The sequence below is a fragment of the Pezoporus wallicus genome, unplaced genomic scaffold, assembly GCF_028554395.1.
Source record: "Pezoporus wallicus isolate ANWC-B61680 ecotype Strahan unplaced genomic scaffold, APGP_CSIRO_Pwel_v1 contig_6783, whole genome shotgun sequence".
Taxonomy (NCBI): Eukaryota; Metazoa; Chordata; class Aves; order Psittaciformes; family Psittacidae; genus Pezoporus; species Pezoporus wallicus.
The window spans coordinates 1,310,918-1,330,282 of NW_026637555.1; the positions used below are offsets into that span (position 1 = coordinate 1,310,918).

The 19,365-nt window shown below is 41.2% G+C and overlaps 2 protein-coding genes across 3 annotated transcripts in view; both read left to right on the top strand.

Annotated features, from left to right (window-relative positions):
• The window catches only part of RAB22A (RAB22A, member RAS oncogene family), a 42,133-nt gene that overhangs the window by 12,930 nt on the left and 9,838 nt on the right, over positions 1-19,365 (top strand). The window contains exon 7 of the mRNA XM_057406367.1: positions 670-800. Within this exon, the coding sequence (XP_057262350.1) occupies positions 670-767 (98 nt within the window). The 3' untranslated portion in view covers positions 768-800. The remainder of the gene's footprint in view (positions 1-669; positions 801-19,365) is intronic.
• VAPB (VAMP associated protein B and C) overlaps positions 11,734-19,365 on the top strand; it is a 34,912-nt gene continuing 27,280 nt past the window's right edge. Inside the window, exon 1 of one of the 2 annotated variants that reach the window (XM_057406366.1) lies at positions 11,734-11,958. In XM_057406366.1, coding sequence (XP_057262349.1) covers positions 11,901-11,958 — 58 coding nt within the window. In that variant the 5' untranslated portion in view covers positions 11,734-11,900. The remainder of the gene's footprint in view (positions 11,959-19,365) is intronic. The other variant, XM_057406365.1, reaches the window with a different exon arrangement.

Sequence of the window (19,365 nt, forward strand, 5' to 3'; positions counted from 1 at the left end):
CAAAGCAGGCAATATTCCAAACTGAATTCTGTTCAAGATTATTTGCAGAATGTTTCAGGCAGTAGCATGAATGTATAAAAATAGTTCTTATAAGCAGTTGAGTATATTGAAGCTGATGTAAAAAGTACGTGCTGTAGAGTAGCTTTCTGATTTACTGACTTAATAGCTGCTCTCTAAAATTGATCTTGAATAAATTATGGAAAAAGTATCATAAATCCTCCTCAGAAAAGAATACTTAACCAGGAATAGTCGATTTTAATGACTGATTAGATGACTAAAGCAGCTGCCTTTACAAGCACTTCTGTGCTAAACCCAATGCAGGTGATGTGCTGTGGAAATACAGGTCAAGATGGTAGCTCTTAATGAAGATATTCCAGATGGTATTGCATCCTGCAGAGTATATTCTCTGAGTAGTTTTACAGCTTAGCTCTCAAAGGCTGGCTTATACTGAAGTGTAAACACTGTAAAATTAGCTTAAAACTGCCTTTGCTCTTCTGTGGGACCATACCTCTTGCAGACATAGTATAGACTATTAACGGCCATCCTCCTTTTATGCAGGAATGTTGTCACTAATGATGTATGACTAATCCAAAACATACACTGAATGCTTAGAATTAGTTTCAAGTGTAATGTTTGCTGTAATTTTTTTTTTTTTCTGACTCCTTGTAGGTCGCAGAATTCCATCAACTGACACCAACCCCCCGTCTAGTGGTAAGGGCTTCAAACTTAGAAGACAGCCATCGGTGACAAAGCGCAGCTGCTGTTGACAGATCCCTTAGAAAATCAAACTTGTCTATACAGTAGGTGGTCTTGGAAGTTAATAGTTCACGTTGGGTTTATATTATCAGTCTTAGATCTTTATCTGCTGGTGTTAATACACACAAGGTCCCACAAAAATGGACCAGCTCATCTGACATCTGTACACTCGCAGAAGAGACTGCAATCGTAATGTCAGCCTGTTTACTTACGAAAAGTGTAGTATCTCTTGCATTCAAAGGGAATCCATCATCACTTTTTTGGCCTTGCTTGACGGGAAGGTGACTATATGGATGGTAGTACTGAAATGTTTAATAGTTTTGTAACAAACATTTTAGGGTGGTTTTGTGTTTTCGTAAAAAGGGAAATGAGCACTTTTGTGGGACTTAAGGGTGGGAAGAGTCTGGAAGAGGTAAATTGTAGCTAATCCAAAGTATGGTGGGACAGTTGATGAGAGGTGGCTACAGAATAAGCAACTGAAGACAAACAATAGGCAAATCAGTCCATCCAGTCCCCAAATCCCATTTGCACTTTTTATTTAAAGATGATATGTGTCAAGGGTGGGGACGCAAGCAACAGCTCTTAAACCACAGACAATCTTTCTTTTATGCTGACTTTAATCACTGTAAGGCAAACTGATGTATTTGTAGGCTTCTTTTTGTTCCTACAAGTTTTTTAATAGTAAGATGGTGGTTGAAGAAAACCTAGTTGTAGTTCTGACTAAATTAAGTGGTTACTAACTAAAGCCAGGTGCTGTAAACAGATGCTGTCAGTGGTTCAGGTAAGACCTAAAAGTTCTTGGGGAAAGCTTTTAATTGCTTGGCATGTGTAAAGTGTTCATATTATATTTATGAGACCAGTGTCTAAAGTATTATAAATTATGTAAGAAAACAAAAAAGAGGAAAAAAAATGCAATCTTATACACTCCTTCCATTCCATACCAATGGATAAACTCCCAGGGTATCTCCATCAGGTGGTTTTTCCTGCATTCTATGTATTGCCACTGTGACTTCATCTAGAGGCAGACTGAAATTCTTTCTCTTTCAATTGGATTTGAAAGGGCCAATAGGGAATGTTGTTGGTGTAGCATGAGGACTGTCTGTTGAAGAAGTTTTCATCTGCAGTGCACCCAGTCTTTCTTGTTTTGGGCACAAAAATACAAATAGGAAGTAACCTTAAGACCATGTGGTAATGTAGATCATTACCTCTTGGTTCCTGGGCTTTTTCATCTGTGAGAGTTTTTAGCAGATCAGTGTTTAGTTTATTCTCTATTGGTTTTAGTATTGGTGTTAGTTTCAGTTAAACTGTAGGTTTACCATACCCCTTTGTACTATTTTATTTATTTTTACTTTTTGTTTCCTACCAGAACTAGTGAGAAACTTTATATTCTTGAAGAAAAAGAGCTTAATAGACTTGAGTATATACTAAAATACACTGTTTAGCTTTAGTATCAAAATAAGGTCATGTTGATGATGCTTATTCTTTGTTTGTAATCTGGTATTCTATCTCAAGTATTTTCTCTGAAGGAAATACAGAAAAGTTGGTAAAAAATGAAAGGACTTGTACTTCAGATTAGTTTGTATTAGTGAGAATTACTGTTTTGCTCTGGAATAGATCTACAGGTGAACTATTACAGTGAGATTTTGAATGGGTCAGTATGTTTTAATGAAACTTGGTGACTACATTTTATCATGCCTTCTACCTACATGGCGATGTCATTGTGCCTTCTTTGCCACAGTTGTACAGGCTATGTGCTTACAGAGAGCCCAAGAAGTAGATCTTCATCAAATGAAGGCTGTTTGAATCTTCTTTTAAACATTGGTCCTTAACAAAGCATCTCATAGTAGAGATAGGTTTGTATTTGGTGTTTAGCCTGATGTATATTTTTATTCTGTCACTCAAAGCAAGTAAATTATTAACAGAAAACTTCAATACTCCTACAAAATGCTTGATGGAAATAAAGAACAGAATAGACTTGCTTCGGGGCATATTTTTAATTATAAAAAGGCAGGTTAGTAATTCAGTGTAGCATTTTCACAGTGGCAGTCACAGAAATTCCTGATTTCTTTGCAGCGTCTAAATTCTTAGTCAAAGATTAAATCTTGGTAAATTTCTTAAAAATAAATTGTGTGGTTATCTAATTCAGCAAGGTTTTAAAAACATTTTATGTTCACGGTGCTTCAGAAGTCTATTTTATATGAAAATACCAGGTGCTTCAGTATCTTAACTGCAATACAGAAATTTCTGCTTTTATTCAAGTTGGTTTGTAATCTTGAAATTCTTGACGTATGCTAGCAGTAGAAGCAAAGTCTCAGTTATTGGGAATATCTTTCTTGTAGATTGGTAGAAAAATGAATTTCAGATTTTATAATTTATTATTGCCTGTTACCATGTAGTAGAAATGGATTTTAATCTGTTTTTCAGTGAGATAACGAAAACGACGACTTAACAGTATCCATCCAAGATATATTAACTTGAAAGCAAAATATTGGACACTAGGCAAGACTGAGAGCTAGGCTAGTACTGAGGTTATTGTAGTTCTTCAGTCAAAGGAGAGATCCATAGATCTTAGCAAATCCTTATCAACTGCTTTCTGATCTATACTATTTGCTATACACCAAAATTAGACTTTAAAAACAAAGAAATCAAAAACCTCAAAACAACAATCTGTCTCTTCTCAAAAGTAGCTAAGTCTTACTGCCTCCCTACTTTTGTTACCAGTCTGAGTGGAATGCCAGCGTATTTCATACGCTTTTTTGCAGTTCTGATCTTGAATTACTGCAGTTAATGAAAACGCAGAAATAGCCAGTGTTTCAGATTGTCCAAACTACAAACACAGAAGTGAGGCTGCTTTTTAATGCATGCCTATTTCAAATGACAGACTGTTGATGTAAGTTCTCTTGAGCCAAGATAACTGTTTATTGATCAGTTGGCCCTAGCTGAAAGCTGGAATGCAATCTTCCCTGGATGAGATGCATGTGTTCATTGTTTCATTTCTGTTGGAGCAAAATGGTTACTTCTGTATTAATAATTTGTTAGGCCATCTGCTTTCATCTGGCACTAGGCATGCTGAAATTGACGGTATTTTGTCCTAACATAACTTCTCTATTTGGAGATACATTAGCCTTTGAGTGTTTGGAGTGCTGATCATTGACCATTCCAGCTAAATTTTTAATAACTTCTTTTTTTTCTGTTAAGAAGTTATTGAAAAAGCTCAGGACTGATGTTTTCTTCCATGTTTGCCTTTCTGTTTAATGAATGGAGCTTATCATAAAGACTAGACTTCCAGATACTCTTAAAGGGAATTAATTGCTGCAAAACAAGTTTGGAAGGGTTGAGGTATCAAGAATGTAAAAATGTAGTGCAGTGCATGTCGTGTCATTGATACAGAGCATTTTTTTAACTGACAAGGTATGACTGTTTCCGCTTCTAAACACACAAATTCCTTCCCATGAAAGTTACAGATTTGTACAAAAATACCATTTGATAAATATTTAGTTCTTAAGCTTTGGAACAACTTAAATATGCTCCCCAAGTGTTGGAGGGTGTCTTCATCCAGTCCTCTAAATTGCAAGTGTCTGAGCTGACTTGCCAGGCTCCTAATCTGTGCTGTTGGTAGTTTTGTAGTGTATTTTATATACATGCTGAAAACTGGTATTATAAAAAGCTTAAGTAGCTGAAATCTGGAAGCTTATGTTTAATAACAGAAGCATCTAGTGTTCAAACTACTGAAAATTGTTATAGGTGCTTTGAGGAATTCTAAAACAATTCTAACTTTAGCTGTTGCCCAGAAGGTAGAGACTTTGTTACTAGATCCATGTTGAAACAAAACAAATCATTGCACTTCAAATCCCTTACTGACATCAGTGAGGCCTTTCCTTTAAGTCCTACAGGATCAGACAGCTAATAGTTTAGAGGGATGTTTTATGCAGACCTGGGTCTTTGATATGTTTGTGTGCGTAGTACCAGTTTAATGCTACCAGTTTGCTCAAGAAAGGTTATGTACATACTTGAGAATAAAAGGAGAGGAGGTAATGCCTACTTGCTGATTTGAAAGTCATATCCTCTAACCTGATTGAGAGGTGTCTATATTTGTGGTTAAAGCATCATTTTAATTATCAAAAAATAATTCAGGCTGAATATCTTGAATGGTTGAAAAGTTGGTTGGCCTCAGTAAGATTTTTCTTACAATGTTAATCCTAAATTATTCATTAACATTAGTGTTAAGTTCCACCATGATATATTGAGTGTTGGAAAAGGAAGCCTTAGCAGTGATGTCTGAATGACTTGTGAAACAGTCTTTAGTGTTTATTGAGGATGATGTAGTTATGGTATGCCATGTCAGCAATCTGCAAAGACTGTCTTGGGAATTGGTGCATTACAGGACAGAAGCTGTCTGACCTGTGTAGCTATTCACCCTGTAGTTCACTTATAAGCAGCAATAGCTACCTAGAAGTAGAAAAAAAATCATCTTGACTATGAGGAGAACCTGAATAATTCACTGACTTAAACTTCTACACTGCCTATTCATTTTCTAAAAAGCTTCATGTATCTCTAACACTTTAAACCTCTAAAAAAGAGGCTCTTCATGTTTGAGAGAAGGACAAACTTTCTTCACGTTTTTAGCAGGAAGTCATTTTAAAGCAACATGAGACTTTGTTGCCACAAGTCAGTTACTTGAAGCCGGCGAATTGTGTGCTTGGAATTAAGCATTTTAAAAATCCTCACAAAATTCTCTAAAGAAAACTAGTGCCAAAACACATTTCCCTAAAATTACTAGGCCTTCTGACAACAATGTTTCTAAAAAAATCCCTTCTGTTATTTTGGGGGTGTCAGAAGCCTGAATGCAAACCCTTTCCTGGTCAGCTAGAATCCAGAATGCATGACTTGAAAAAATCAAGCAAGCATTACCAAACTTTATCCATGAAGTGTCACAGATAACAAATCTGTCAAGGGATATAAGACTAATCTGAAATGCAAGAGTACTGATGGCTTAGTCTCTGGCATGCCAAAATGATCCTAGGGTCAGCTTTTTCCTCCTTCCCATTTCCTCCCCATCCTTCTCAAGTCTGGATTTTGAACATGGTGTTGTCAGAGTGTACATGCTACAAACAGCTACTTACAAATACTTAGAGAAGTTCTAGTGGCTTAGAGTTATTTGGTGCTTCCTATTTTATGTGGAAAAATCAAGGCTGTAGGATGATTTGTTCCCCCAGAAACTGGGACAGTGTTTGCTGAAACTGTCCTCATTCTAGAATTAAGATTTCTTAGAAGAAAAAATCTGCTGTTCCCATTACCTCCTCCTGCAAGTTGGGGTTCTGCAATTTTTACTGAAACACTAACAGTGAGTTTTATTCAAGGAGCTAGTTACCTTTGTAAAGGTATTCTTCCTTTAAGAAGGTTGGGTTTTTCTTTGCTTAATTTCTTTTAATGTTTTCACATATGTGTTATTGAACAAACCAACTGCTACTTCTTTTTCAAATGTTGAAGGTTACAGACCATTTTCTGTCATGCTCTTCATCTGTGCGAGTGTGATACGCCATCCAGTTGTTGCACTTGGATATGCTGTAACTCTGACACCTAGATGGATTTCACTGCTACTATCTTGCCTCACTTTTACTCATGTTACAGTATGTATTGCCTATTAAATCCATTATGTTTTCTTGACAGTTTGTTCTTTGTTTCCTTATGGGATTTAGCCAAGAATACGTGGAGAATGACCTTTTCCCCTCAAAGGTTCTAGAAGTATCTGTCACAGTGGCACATGTTTGTGAACAAAATGGTAATTCATTAGTACAGCCTTATGAAACTGTTATGAAGACATAACAGCTGAGACATGTACCATACTGTATTATACCACATAACAAAGGCTTTAAAAGCACATTCACTTGGGGGAGCAAGTTATTATAAGGCTCTAGTGGCAAGACAAACTCTTCTGTATTTTAACTTCCTTTTTTATATACTTTCTATTTCTGAATATTGTACATCCAACATTGAAATTGTGACAGTGAATTGATTTAAGACACAAATGTATCGCGTTTTTTGCAGCAGAAGTTGGAACTGGATGATCTTAAGGTCCTTTCCAACCCTAACCATTATACGATTCTGTGATTTTTGGCAGTCTTTCCCCTTGTGCTCCCCATACCCAGTACAATGAAGAAATAAAGAAGTTCTGTAGGTTTCTTCTAAATGAGAAACTTTTGCATTTGCATTTGTGCATTCAGGGCACAAAAATAACCTGGTGTGCGTATAGCTTTTGCTGTGTAGTAAATGTTTGCCTGTAAAATTAAGCTTGAAGGTTAACCTTTAGTATCAGCAATTCTTGTCCCTCATAAGAATGTTCTGCCTTTTCATTAAAGGATTGGCTTAACCTGTTACAAAGGTTGAAAGGTCTGTGCCTTCTTATTATAGTATCTCTCGTAAAACAAACTTAAGCCGCTCGAAGTTACAGAGCATTTGCAGCACTGTAAACTGCACAAATTTACAACCATCGCTTCACTGCATGAAATGTAGTCAGATTACTAGTGATGAAATATTGTAGTGATGAATTCCCAAGCTTATGAATGTTTTGAGACATTTTTTTAGTCTTCTCTTGGGCTGGTCCTGAGAGTGTGTACAGGTTTGTCTGTATTGTTGGTTTGTAGATGCTAATGAGGAAAACCAGGCTTTTGTTTTCTCCTTTTTGTTTTGAATTGTTACATTCCCACGTAGTGGATAGAATGCAAATAAGGAGGTGTTGATTTGGCATAATGTAAACAGCCTTTTCAGCCTAAGCCTTCGTAATAAACTTTTATAGTGTAATAACATGCTCAGTCACTACCAGTCTGATGTATTGTGCAAAAAAAAAGGTGTAAACATTTTATTAATAAAAGGCTTTGTTTATAAATGTGCTGGCTTTGCTTATAAATGCTTTCAAAATCCTCAACATCTCAATAGCAATAGAACTATGGAGAGGAATGTAAGCAATACCATAGCAGAAGTGAATTTAAGTAATAGTTTGAATAGTTTTTTTTCCAAAAGTGGTGACGTGACTGCTGGTCATTCAGAAACTGAGGCTTTTCCCTGCTTTATGTATACACAGACAAAGGCAGAAGACAAACTTGTACAAAGAAGGGATGGGGGAAAACAGCAGAGAGAATGCAGCTTTTGTGTAATGCTTCCTTTCTTTGCAGTGTGATGTCTGAGAAACTGCAGGCCACACACCAGAGCAAGGTCTGACAAATTCTGCCAGGGTCAAGTTATTAAATATGTTGTTTTTACCTTAGACTGCATGAAACATAAAATTTGTGACTGCTTAGGCCAGGTTTCTGTCAATCAAAACTGCAGAGTGCTTTTAATATCTGCATAGTGGTTTTGGAGCCTGTCATGCTGGGAAGGGAGCCTTTATTTGGTAATACAGCCAGCTGGTTGGTAATTTGCTTTTTGTTTTTTTTAAAGCACTGCTTTGGTGGTTATGTAGGGCACAAAACTATGGAGCTGGGTGCAGTTATCTCACTTGTCTTCTGTGAGGCTGAAAAGATGTAGTTTTCTTGTTTTGGGGTGTGATGCAAGTTTAACATGTTCAGTTAATAGCAGCCTTCAAAAGCATAAATAAAGTCCTGTTTCTGGTACTGCTGTTTCCCCTGAAAACATTGGCTACAAGTGTCTGCTGAGCCACTGGCTGGAGCTCATATGCAGGAAACATCCTGTCATTCTTTTAAGAGACCTGGAATAACTTAAAATTATTGCTCAGTACCTGCTGTTTTTAAGTTATCCTAAATGTGTGTAAATGGCTTTTGAAGAGTATCAATTTGTATAAGGGGGTAAGAATATTAATCAGAGTATAAGAAAGGTAAATACAAGGAATGTGCTAGAATAGAGAGATAAACATTTATGTGTGTTTGCATAGGGAATCTAGATAACCAAATGTAAACCACCTAATTTGCACACAAACAATGAGAATGTTTTCTTTGGATAAAGTCTTTCATAGCTTTTCAGGTAAAAGTTATGCAACAGATTAAACTCTTCTTAATACTGGAACAATTTTAAAGCTTTCAGGTGTTCTTTGTAGTTGCCCCGTAGTGTTCATCTCTCTTTTCTTCTGTTAAACAAACCCTGACCTGGGCAACAAGTTGTCCTCTGGTCTTGTTCATAAGGTGAGGATGGGTTTTTGTATGTAATGAGAATGTAGTATTGCAGGTGGCCTTCATGCTTGCCTGTTTCAGTGAATCTGATCTGCACAATGTTAAATGTACACGCATTATTTACATATAACAAACCTGACAACCTGCATTCATTGCTTCATAAATTTCCAACTTAAACAATGCTGTGCTTTATAAAAACTTCAGTCTGGATCAAAGCATGGGCAAGTCCTTCGCATACAAGCAGGTAGGTTCAGAGCTGCCAGCTGTGGTAAGATGATACAACTTGGCAAAGCCTTTAAGATGTGGATCATCAAACGCTTTGTACTTTCAGAAGTAGAACCTGGAAGGGTCTGAATAGCACACTGAGCAGTTGTTTACTTCAGGGTTTTTTATTATGTATGACTGTATGTTGTCTAAAGTTTCCTCTGCTGTATTCCTCACCGTTAGTTTCCAATTAACTTGCAGATTCATATAACACTTGTCTTTTCTACTAATTGCTGGACTGAGAATGCATAGCTCAGTAAGAGAATCTGTTTAGAAAATAACCCAAAGAAATTAGGTGAAAGAAGATAACCTTTCCAGAGTATCAGCCACAGACAGCTCTACTCCAGAGTGAAATTAGTTCTCTTCTGATTCTGAGATCTACTAAAATGTCACATCATCTGTGGCTTACGCTATAATTTAAACTCCCAAAAGTAGCAAAAATCAGAAACCAAGGACTTCTGAGTAACTAAGAAAAGTAGACTAGGAGAGACCTGAAAAAGAAAATGCTCTCTTTCACAACCTTGTGTGACCATCTTTTCTTGAGCAGAGAAGGAATTTGAGGAAGAACAACACAGTATTTGCGAGTGTTGCCAAACATTGCTGAGGCTTCTAAATATTAGTCCTAATGTCTCATCTAGGAGTTGGCAGGTTTCATTTGCGTTGTGCAAAACCAAGAGCTATACTAAATGTGTATGGGTGTTTGTTTTGGTTTGGCATTGAATGAAAGAACAAAACCAAAAGATGAAATGGGGTTGGAGGTGGTTAAGCAGAAGAGCTGGAAAATGGGGGATATCATGGACAAGAGCAGCTGAAATGTTGAGATGTGGTGTGAACAATGGAGATGGGCTTGGAACACTGAATGTCTTCATCCACTTTAGTGCTGTTTTAACATCTACATCAGCCATTTGCTGTTGGTTTTATCACCAGTAACCCTCTTTTTAAGAATTCAGATCTTTTTAGCTACCTTGTACTTTTTTTTTTTTTTTTGCAATTCTGAAGTAAAACAATATGATACAAAAAACCTCACATGAGGGTGAGGCACACTGCACCACGCTGGTTGTATTGGTGTGTTGAATGAGTTTTCCCAATGTTCTACCATATTTCTATTCACCTCGCCTGTTTGCTAATCAGCCTTGATTAGGACTTGCTCGACCTAAACTGTGTGCTTTGGGTTCCTATGCTTTGAAAGCCAACTGATGTTGATACACTTGCTTTTTATCTCTGCAATTCTTCTATGTCTGAAGTTGCCTAACACATACTTTTTGGTGTATATTAGTTACCAGTTTTTAAGACTGGTGTGTCTCTGCTGATAAGGGCATCCCATACTCCTGTTCCATTGTTACTCCCTGCTGACTTTGACTGTTACAGCAATACTTTATACATTCTGAGGAACTTCTAGAATGTTTAAACAACTGAAGTGATAGAGGAAGGAAGTGTACTGCTACTGGAGTATTGTGTGCAGTTCTGGTGTCCTCAACATAAAAAGGACATGGAACTGTTGGAACAAATCCAGAGGAGAGGGCCATGAGGATGATCAGGGGCTGGAGCACCTCCTGTATGAAGACAGGCTGAGAAAGATGGGGCTGTTCAGCCTGGAGAAGAGAAGGCTGCGTGGAGACCTCTCATAGCAGCCTTCCAGTATCTGAAGGGGGCCTATAGGGATGCTGGAGAGAGACTTGACTAGTCATTAGGGACTGTAGTGATAGGAGAAGGGGTAATGGGTTTAAACTTAAACAAGGGAAGTTTAGATTGGATATAAGGAGGAAGTTCTTTACTGTGAGAGTGGTGAGGCAGTGGAATGGGTGGCCCAGGAAGCTGTGAATGCTCCATCCCTGGTGGTGTTCTGTGATTCTATTGTAACTACACTGGCCTAAGGCTATCACTAAAGCAGTGCTTCATGTTAGATCAACCTGTATATTTAAAAAATAGAGTAAAATAAAGAAAACCAAAACCCCCAAAAAGCACACTCCCAAACCTTTGGTTACAGTTTACTTAAGGGGCGCGGTGTCTTAAAATCCCTTAGGTGACCTCACATTGCTTTTATTTAATACAATCTTCCGTGAGCCTTGACGGCGGTTACCGAGATTTCCGCGTGCCTGTAGTGCCCCGTTCTCCACCCGGGCAGCCGCGCCGCGGTGGCCGCAGTATGCCATTCCCCGGGAGCTCCCTGCGCTGGCTGCGTGTCCCCCTAGTCCCCTCCACAGGGACGCGGCTCCGCGGTGAACCATGAGGCGAAACAGTCCTCGGTGTAGGGACTGGAGGCCTGACATAACAGGCTGCTACTGGGCAATACGGCGTTCGTTACCGGTCGTGATTTTCAGCGTTAATATGAATTAGACCGGTTTCAGGTAGCTGGAGCCTGACGACCAGCCCGAAGCCAGCTCCGCCGCCCGCTCGGCCCCGTGCTGCCGGCAGCAGGGCGGGCGGAGGCGCGGCGGGGGGCGGGCGGGCGCAGACGTCAGCCGCAGCCTCTCTCTGGGTCCCTCCGTGCTGCATCATCCCGCCTCCCGCCCTCTGCCTGCGTCCGCGCCGGCAGCCGCCGCCCGCCTTCCCTGGCCTGTCCGCGCGCCGCCGCCCGCAGCACCTCTGCTTTCGCCGCTCCCGGGGCGCTCGGCGGGGCTGAATAAACCAGCCGGGCGCGGCCCCCCCCCCCCCTCCCGCCTGCTTTCCCTCCTCTTCTCCCTCCCCCTTTCCTTCCCCTCCCTCCCCGTCCCTTCCTCTCTCCGCCTGGTGCCGCCACCGCCGAGGAGGAGGAACATGGCGAAAGCGGAGCAGGTCCTCAGCCTCGAACCACAGCACGAGCTCAAATTCAAAGGTACGAGGTGGCTACAGCCGCCATCGCCCTCTGCCTCCCCTCGCCGGGCCGGCGGTGCGCCGCTCTGAGGCCCCGCTCCAGCGGCAGCCATTTTCCGGGGGCCGGGGCTAGGTACCAGCCGCTAAAATGTCCTTCAGTGCCGTGGCCGCCGCGGCCCCCCCACCCTACTCGGGCCTCTCCCTCCTGCCGTGGGGCGGGGAGATGCCCCCCAGCCCGGTGGGGCTGCAGCGGGAGCGCCGGGCCTTTCTCCGGGCCTGGCCCCGCAGCGGCTGCGCCGCCCGCCCCCACCCGTGCTGCAGGGCCGAGGCGGCCTGAGGGAGCGCGGGGGGGTGGGGCGGCTGCTCCGGCCGGCAGCGAGCCCCTGAAGAGCCCGTTTCTTACCCGGGCTGGCTTCACCGCACCGCGGCGGAGGCTTTGCTGTGCCCGGCAGGCGTGGGCCAGGGGCTGCGGTGGGCAGCGCCCGAGCCCCGCGGGGCCGCCCGGGTGCGGGGAATGTCCGAGGTGGCGGGAGCAGCCCCCGGGCTCCGCAGAGCTGCGGTGGCAGGGGAAGGGGTTGATGCCTCAGCTGGTGCCAAGGCAGCGCTCGGCGGCTCCGAGACACCCACCCCCCCGCCCCGGCCCTGGAGCTGTCAGGCAGCCGGGGCGTGGGGCACCCGAGCGGTGTGTGCGGCTCCGCGGGCTTTGCAGAAAATACGGGGCCGCTGGGCAGCCTTTCGTGGCTGTTTCACGTTATTACTGATAGAATTCGAGAAGCCAGTTAGATAATTTAATCGTAGATACTCATGCAAAAATCCATCCTTTTTTTAAATAAAAATCTTGAATGGGTTTGGATTTTTGCTCGCATTGAAATTCCTGCCTTGTAGCCTGATGGCACTACTGTAATACAATATTCTTGGATTACAAATAAGCATTCAGCAGGTTTATTTATGCTACAAGAGTCAGAGGTGACTTACAGCTTCATTTGACTATCTGGCAAATAGGTTTAAAAAAAGAAGTGATTTATTTACTAGCTTCTTTTAAAAATGCTCCTTTAAACAGCTTTCATGTGCGTTTTCAAATGTAGGGGAAGTTTTTATCTGTTTTTATTAGTAAATATATTGCAGGTAATAATATAAGGTGGGCTTATCAAGAAGCGCGGTAATAAACACTGGGTGGAATGAATGTATCCTTGCTGTAAGCTGAAGTATTTGCATGTTGTTATGACAGCATCATCAAACATACTTAAGAAGGAAACTATGGCTGTTTTAAAATTCTTTTATGTTAAGTATGATTAGGTGAAAATCGGCTCTTCTTCTGAATAATATTGTGGTCAACAAGCAAGTGAATCCACACGCAGGTGGGCAAAAGGTGGGGACTTAATAGCACTGGCTTGCTAAGGAGATACAGTTGTGAATCAGGGTTTGGTTGGTGGGTTTCACTTCATCACAAGCAGATATAAACCAAGCTAAAGTTTGGTAGACTGGTAGCCTTCCAATTGAGGTTCTGGGCTGAATAATCAGTAGCTATTTAAGTTAAATCAGCCAACCGTATAGATTTTGGTTACCAAATATTTAGCCAGTAACATATATTCTGTATAATATAAAATGTTACTTGACTAGCTGCAGCTATTAAATGCTTTGATTTAAAAGTATGCTTAAATATTAATGTTCAAACAGACAATGCTACAGGTAGCGTTCATGTGCCTTGGCAATATGTTCTAACAGTCCTTTCTAACAAGTAGTGCTGACCACTCTCCTTCATTCAGGAAAGGCCAATTTGAAATATTCATGAAGTAAATTTTGCTCGAAGTATTTCTTGTCCTGCTGGTTTTTGGTAGTGTGGCAGTAATGATTTTCTCACCTTTGTAAATAGTAGCATTTTTTTCAAAGCGTTGCTTTGCGCAGTACAAGTAGATACAAACTGGCAGAGGTCAGTAGTGCTGCTCACTGGTAGGCCTGTGCTTTCTCATTGGTGTGTCCTGGAAGATCTGATGCTTAGCATAGGGCAGTGATGTCAGTTAGTAGGACTGTAAACCAGCTCTCACAAACACTGGAAATGAATAAAGGTCATAGTCAAAATGCAGGTAGAAAAAGCAGAAAACTATTCCGATGCTGTTAAAATGCTCTGTATAGCTCTTAAGTATAAAATCTAGTGGGAGGTTATGATATTTGCAAAATGACAAGAGGAAATAAGATACCCCAGTGAGGATTGATTCTGTCCTAGTCACTATGCACTTGCAACCATCTCTCTCTTAGCCAGCACTTTTCACTTGTAAAGGATGAAGTTCAGAAAGGTCAAATGCAAAGTCTTGCACCGGGGTCTTGGCAATCCCAAGCACAAATCCAGGCTGAGCGGAGAGTGGATTGAAAGCAGCCCTGGGGAGAAGGAGTTGGGGTGTTGGATAGGAAGCCCAGTATGACCTGTCAGTGTGCGCTTGAGCCCAGAACGCCCTGTCTGCTGGGCTGCATCCCCAGAGCATGAGCAGCCGGTCATGGAGGGGATTCTCCCTGTCTTCTGTGCTCTGGGGAGACCCCCCCCCCCTCTACAGTTCTGATCCATCTCTGGGGCAACAGCACAAGAGGGATGTGGAGCTGTTGGAGCGAGGCCAGAGGAGGCCACGGAGATGCTGCGAGGGCTGGAACAGCTCTGCTCTGGAGCCAGGCTGAGAGAGCTGGGCTGGTTCAGCCTGGAGAAGTGAAGGCTCCTTAAGGGGAGACCTTAGAGCAGTTCCAGTGCCTAAAGGGGCTACAGGAAACCTGGAGAGGGGCTTTGGACAAGGGCCTGTAGGGACAGGACAAGGGAGAATGGCTTTAAACTGACAGAGGGGAGACTTAGATTAGACATAAGGAAGAAATTCTTCCTTGTGAAGGTGCTGAGGCGCTGGCAAAGGGTGTCCAGAGAAACTGTTGCTGCCCCATCCCTGGCAGTGTTAAAGGCCAGGTTGGATGGGGCTTGGAACAACCCGCTCTAGGGGAAGGTGCCCCTGCCCGTGCAGGGGGTTAGAACTTCATAAGCTTTAGTCCCTTCCAAGCCAAATTGTTCTATGATTAAAGACCTTTTTTTAAGAAGCATTTGCAGTGAATTTTCTAAATTCCTTTGCCACTCTGCTTTAAAATACTGTGTGTGTGATTTGTTTGTCAAAATATCAAAGGAGTTTTTCATGCTAGAATTTTTTTTCATGGCATGTGAACATGAGCAGGGGCTGTCTTTCCTCCCCACCTCGCAGCTCCTACACCGTAACGCACATGATCCAAAATAGCATCAGCATGTGCTGTACTGAGATGCAGCTGTGAATAGTGGGAGGAAGGACACCATGATGTGGCCGGAGGTGCCTATTTCCTTGCTCTTGTCTTTGATGCCATAAGAAATAGGAGCTTTGCTTTCTTGCCAGTGATTTTCTCCTCTTTGTGGTTGTTGTAGACTTGCAGCCTAGGTGAGAAAGCGTCACACTAAAGGTTTGCTGCTTGCTGATAATGAATAGTGAAAAAAAAAAAATTGTTACACATGACATTTCCGTTTGTTTTCTTTAAAAAAAAAAATAATCTAGGAAATAACATGCCAAAATCTGCCAAGAATTAATTAGATTATACTATTTGAAGCTGTGACTTTATGAATTGCTAGCTTTAAACTTAGACAAGGATGTAATTCTGTTCCCTTTTGCCAGTTGCTTTTTGACATAGCTGGTAATTACAGTGCCACACTTCTGCTTTTGGGTGCTACCTCAAGTATCTCACAGGGTGGCTTCACAGTGAGGCCTGTCTGGAATAGATACTGTTTGTTTCGTGTCAGCAAGCCAAAATTTGTTAGAATGTAACTTATTTTAGGTGTTTGAAATGCTGCTGCATTCTTTGCAGATGCAAAGTGTCAGGGGAATTGTGTTTAGATGGCGACACACGCAAAAACTGAGGTAGCACCCTTTTTAGACGTTTGCTACAGGTCAGGATGGACTTATGACTCAGCACTCTGTTGCAGTGCTCCCCAAGTGGCAAAGAGCAGTACTGTCAAACGCGGGATGAATTCCTCGCAAAACTCTCTGAGCTGCTGCCAGTTGGAAATGTTATTTCCTGTTCCCAGTATGAGATTTTGCGCCTGCACGTATGCAACGTGTCACTGTGTAACTCTGCCTTATCCAAAGGGCACAATAATAAGTCAGAACAACCAACGCTCTCCAGTCCTTATAGTACTGATTCAGACCTGGCCTGAGGCCTAGTGGTGGTGTTTCCAAGCCATCACCTGTCACTGGCTCAAGTGAATCCCCTGGGTACATCAGAGGTGCCGTCGACACCTATAGGTGTGCTCAGTCTACGACTGTATCTGCAGTGCTGTGAGGGAAGTATTTAGTGTTTAGCCACAGCCCTGTGCAGCTTGTGTAACCTGCATCACTGTGGTGAGGTGGCTGCCGCTCCCTAATAAGATTGTTTGTGCTCCTTCAGGGAAGTCTGTGTAGACTACAGAGATCTGTTGCTGCAGTGTAGGTGTGCAAAACCCACTCTATCTGACATGAATGGCCAGTGCTTACCAGGTACCAGGCTAAGGCTCTTCAATGCAGAAGTTTGGTAATGTTTGGGATGCAAGATTAGTCTTTACTGTGCCTGCAGCTGTCAGGTCTCAGAAGAGAGGTTAAGGACTTAACTGGACATTGTGACTATGTAGTTACACCTCTGTGTCTGTCATCATCTGTCTCTAATGAGCAAAGCACTCCTGCAGTGAAGGTATTTGGAGGGATTTCACTCTGTGCTCATGCTGTCCTGATCAATAAGATTTTCTAGTCACTGACACTGGAAGAGGCTGTGTTTAAGAATGTAAAATGCTGAATGGTGTTGTGAGAAGTTGCCTGTTTAGTATAATTTATATGTATCTTTTAAGCTGAACATTTACATGCCATTTTCTTTAAACTATCTGCAGCATAATGGCAGTTAGTGCTAGGATTTCTTTACTTTTTGAAGGCTGCTGTGTCAATAGCTATCTACTTTTCTGCTGGAAAATGTACCAGTGCATGCTTCCCTTTGACTAGCCTGATTACTAGTATAATCATTGTTACTGCATTAAATATGAATAAACCTTCACGTGTCTCTACATATTTGAATTTGTTTATTAAATTATACCCTCAAAAAGAGGACATAGGATTTAAATAATAGGCAGGCTTCTTAAATCTAAACAAATCTGAAGTATGTAGCCCAGCTCTCAACCAAAATTAGTCATTTTCTGGTTACACTTAAATATTTGCAGTTTATGTTGTGCTTACTATTCCTGCAGTTTAGCTAAATCAATAGCTTACCTAATTTGCTGCATCTCACTGAATTACTCTTATCTCATGTGCACCATTAGTTTTATAATTCTGTCATTACTTTGCATAGACTTTAAACTTCAGTTTAAAAGAGCAGTGTTCAGAGGAAAAGACATGGAGATAAATGGCATATCTCATCTTTTAAAAGGTGGAATAAATTGAAGGTGGTGCTTCTGTTGAGCTTCTGTAACCTGCTGGTGTCCTGTACACTAGACATGTGACACCACCAGCCCCACCAGGAAGGGGGGGAATTGTATGTGTGGGGCTAATGGAAATTTGAGATTTTGAGCAGGCTGGTTAGAGAGCCAAATAACCATTATTTGAGCAGCAGTCAAGGAGGTTTAGCTGCATTTTCTGTTAAATTAATGTATTTAGGTCTCCCAGGACTATTTCAAAACAATCTCCCAATTTGCTTGAAGGCTTTGGCCGATTTGATTTATGGGTTAAGGGCTTTTGAACAATTTTGTACTGCATAGACTTCAAGAATTGCAGTTAGAAGTAACAAGCATTAATATGATCAAAGTATTACTATTTCAAGGAAAGTCCCAATGCAGTGATAAAATCAGCATGGCCAACTGTTATTTAGTAGTTACTTCTTAGTTTTGTTGGGTTCTGGTTTTAATATGATTAACTGTATGCCTTTATTGTAAAGGATGGGACACATACATGTTTAACTCCCCATTCCTTAGGAATCTCAGATTTGTGCACCAATTTTCAGCTTACTTTGAGTTGTGGAACCACCCATGGGTACATGAAGAGGTTTGTCAAGTTGGTTATTTAAAGCCCATCAGGGTGGTGGATTGCCAGTCCGGTTTGGTTGGTGGGATGTGTCTGCTATTCATTGCTTCAGAAAATATATCAGAATGGGATTGAAACAAATGATATTGAAAATACATGTGTAAGCATAAGGTAATGGGTGGCTGCCTTAACTCCTAGGAGCATGGCTATCATGTCAAAGACATGGGTAATGTATCAGAGTGGGTGCAGGTTCACATGGATGCTTAGCAGTAAATTGTATTTACCAGCTGCTCCCCTGCATGCCATGTACAATGTCTTATGACTTGTGAAAGAGGAATATGGAACAGAAATTTGCATAGGAGTTTTCTGATTGTTTCTTTTCACTGGAAATGAAATTGCCTTTTTTCCTGTCACTTCACAGGTCTTCTAAATTGAAAATTTATCAGTAGTCATGCAGTGCTTTGTTTCTCTTAAAATAGGTTAGCTACCTTTGAATACAAGGCTGAATTTTGCTTAATTGCACTCTAATTCAGAATTAGGATTGTAAAAATGGGAGTACAGTCCTTTAAATAGATTGTCAGATCTGTTTTGAAACTCAACTGGAAAAAAGGCATCATCACCATAGTGAGTGATCCAACTTTATGAGCTCAGGTCAGCTTACATCTATGAACAAATACCCAGTTTTAAAAGAAGTTTAATTTCTTGTGTGTACCCAGCTCTGGAAGCTATTGATTGCATCAAATTAATTTTGAATGCAGAGAGCATCTACATACATTACAATGCAATTTTTGTAGACAACTTGGTGACTGAGGGTTTGTCTTATTTCTTGCTTTAGAATGCCTCTAACCAGTTTTCTACCGACCCAGAGACAATGCAGGAATCAAATGACCCTTACTAATTCTGCCTGCATCTTGCAGTGACACTGATTTGCTATTATCTTGTTACCATATTGGTCTTATATTTGTTCCCTGCTGGGAACAGCTAATAACTACTGAATGCAAATGCATTTCATAGTTGGTACAATAACAGCCTTTTTACTTTTTCTGTCAGTGTAGTTGGTTGGCTTAGAAAGCTTTATTGATGGTGTTTGCAACAGTTTTGTTTGTGGTAACAGCTGTTATTTCAGACTTAAATTTCATCATTTCATCTTTGTAGAGAATGTGATCTTCAACATTACCATCCTGCTGCTGCAAGCTGGTTTGTTCTTTTTTTTTACTCCCAAGTAAATCCTCACTGATTTAAGTGAGAATCTGGTCCTCTCTGAGTAAGGGACTTGACAGTTCCTACCACAAGTAACACTGAAGCCTTCTTCAATTGTCTTCCTATGTGATGACCAGAGGCAGAAAGGAGTAACGCTGTTTTACGTAGATATATTTAAATACCATTTTATCTAAACTAGGAGA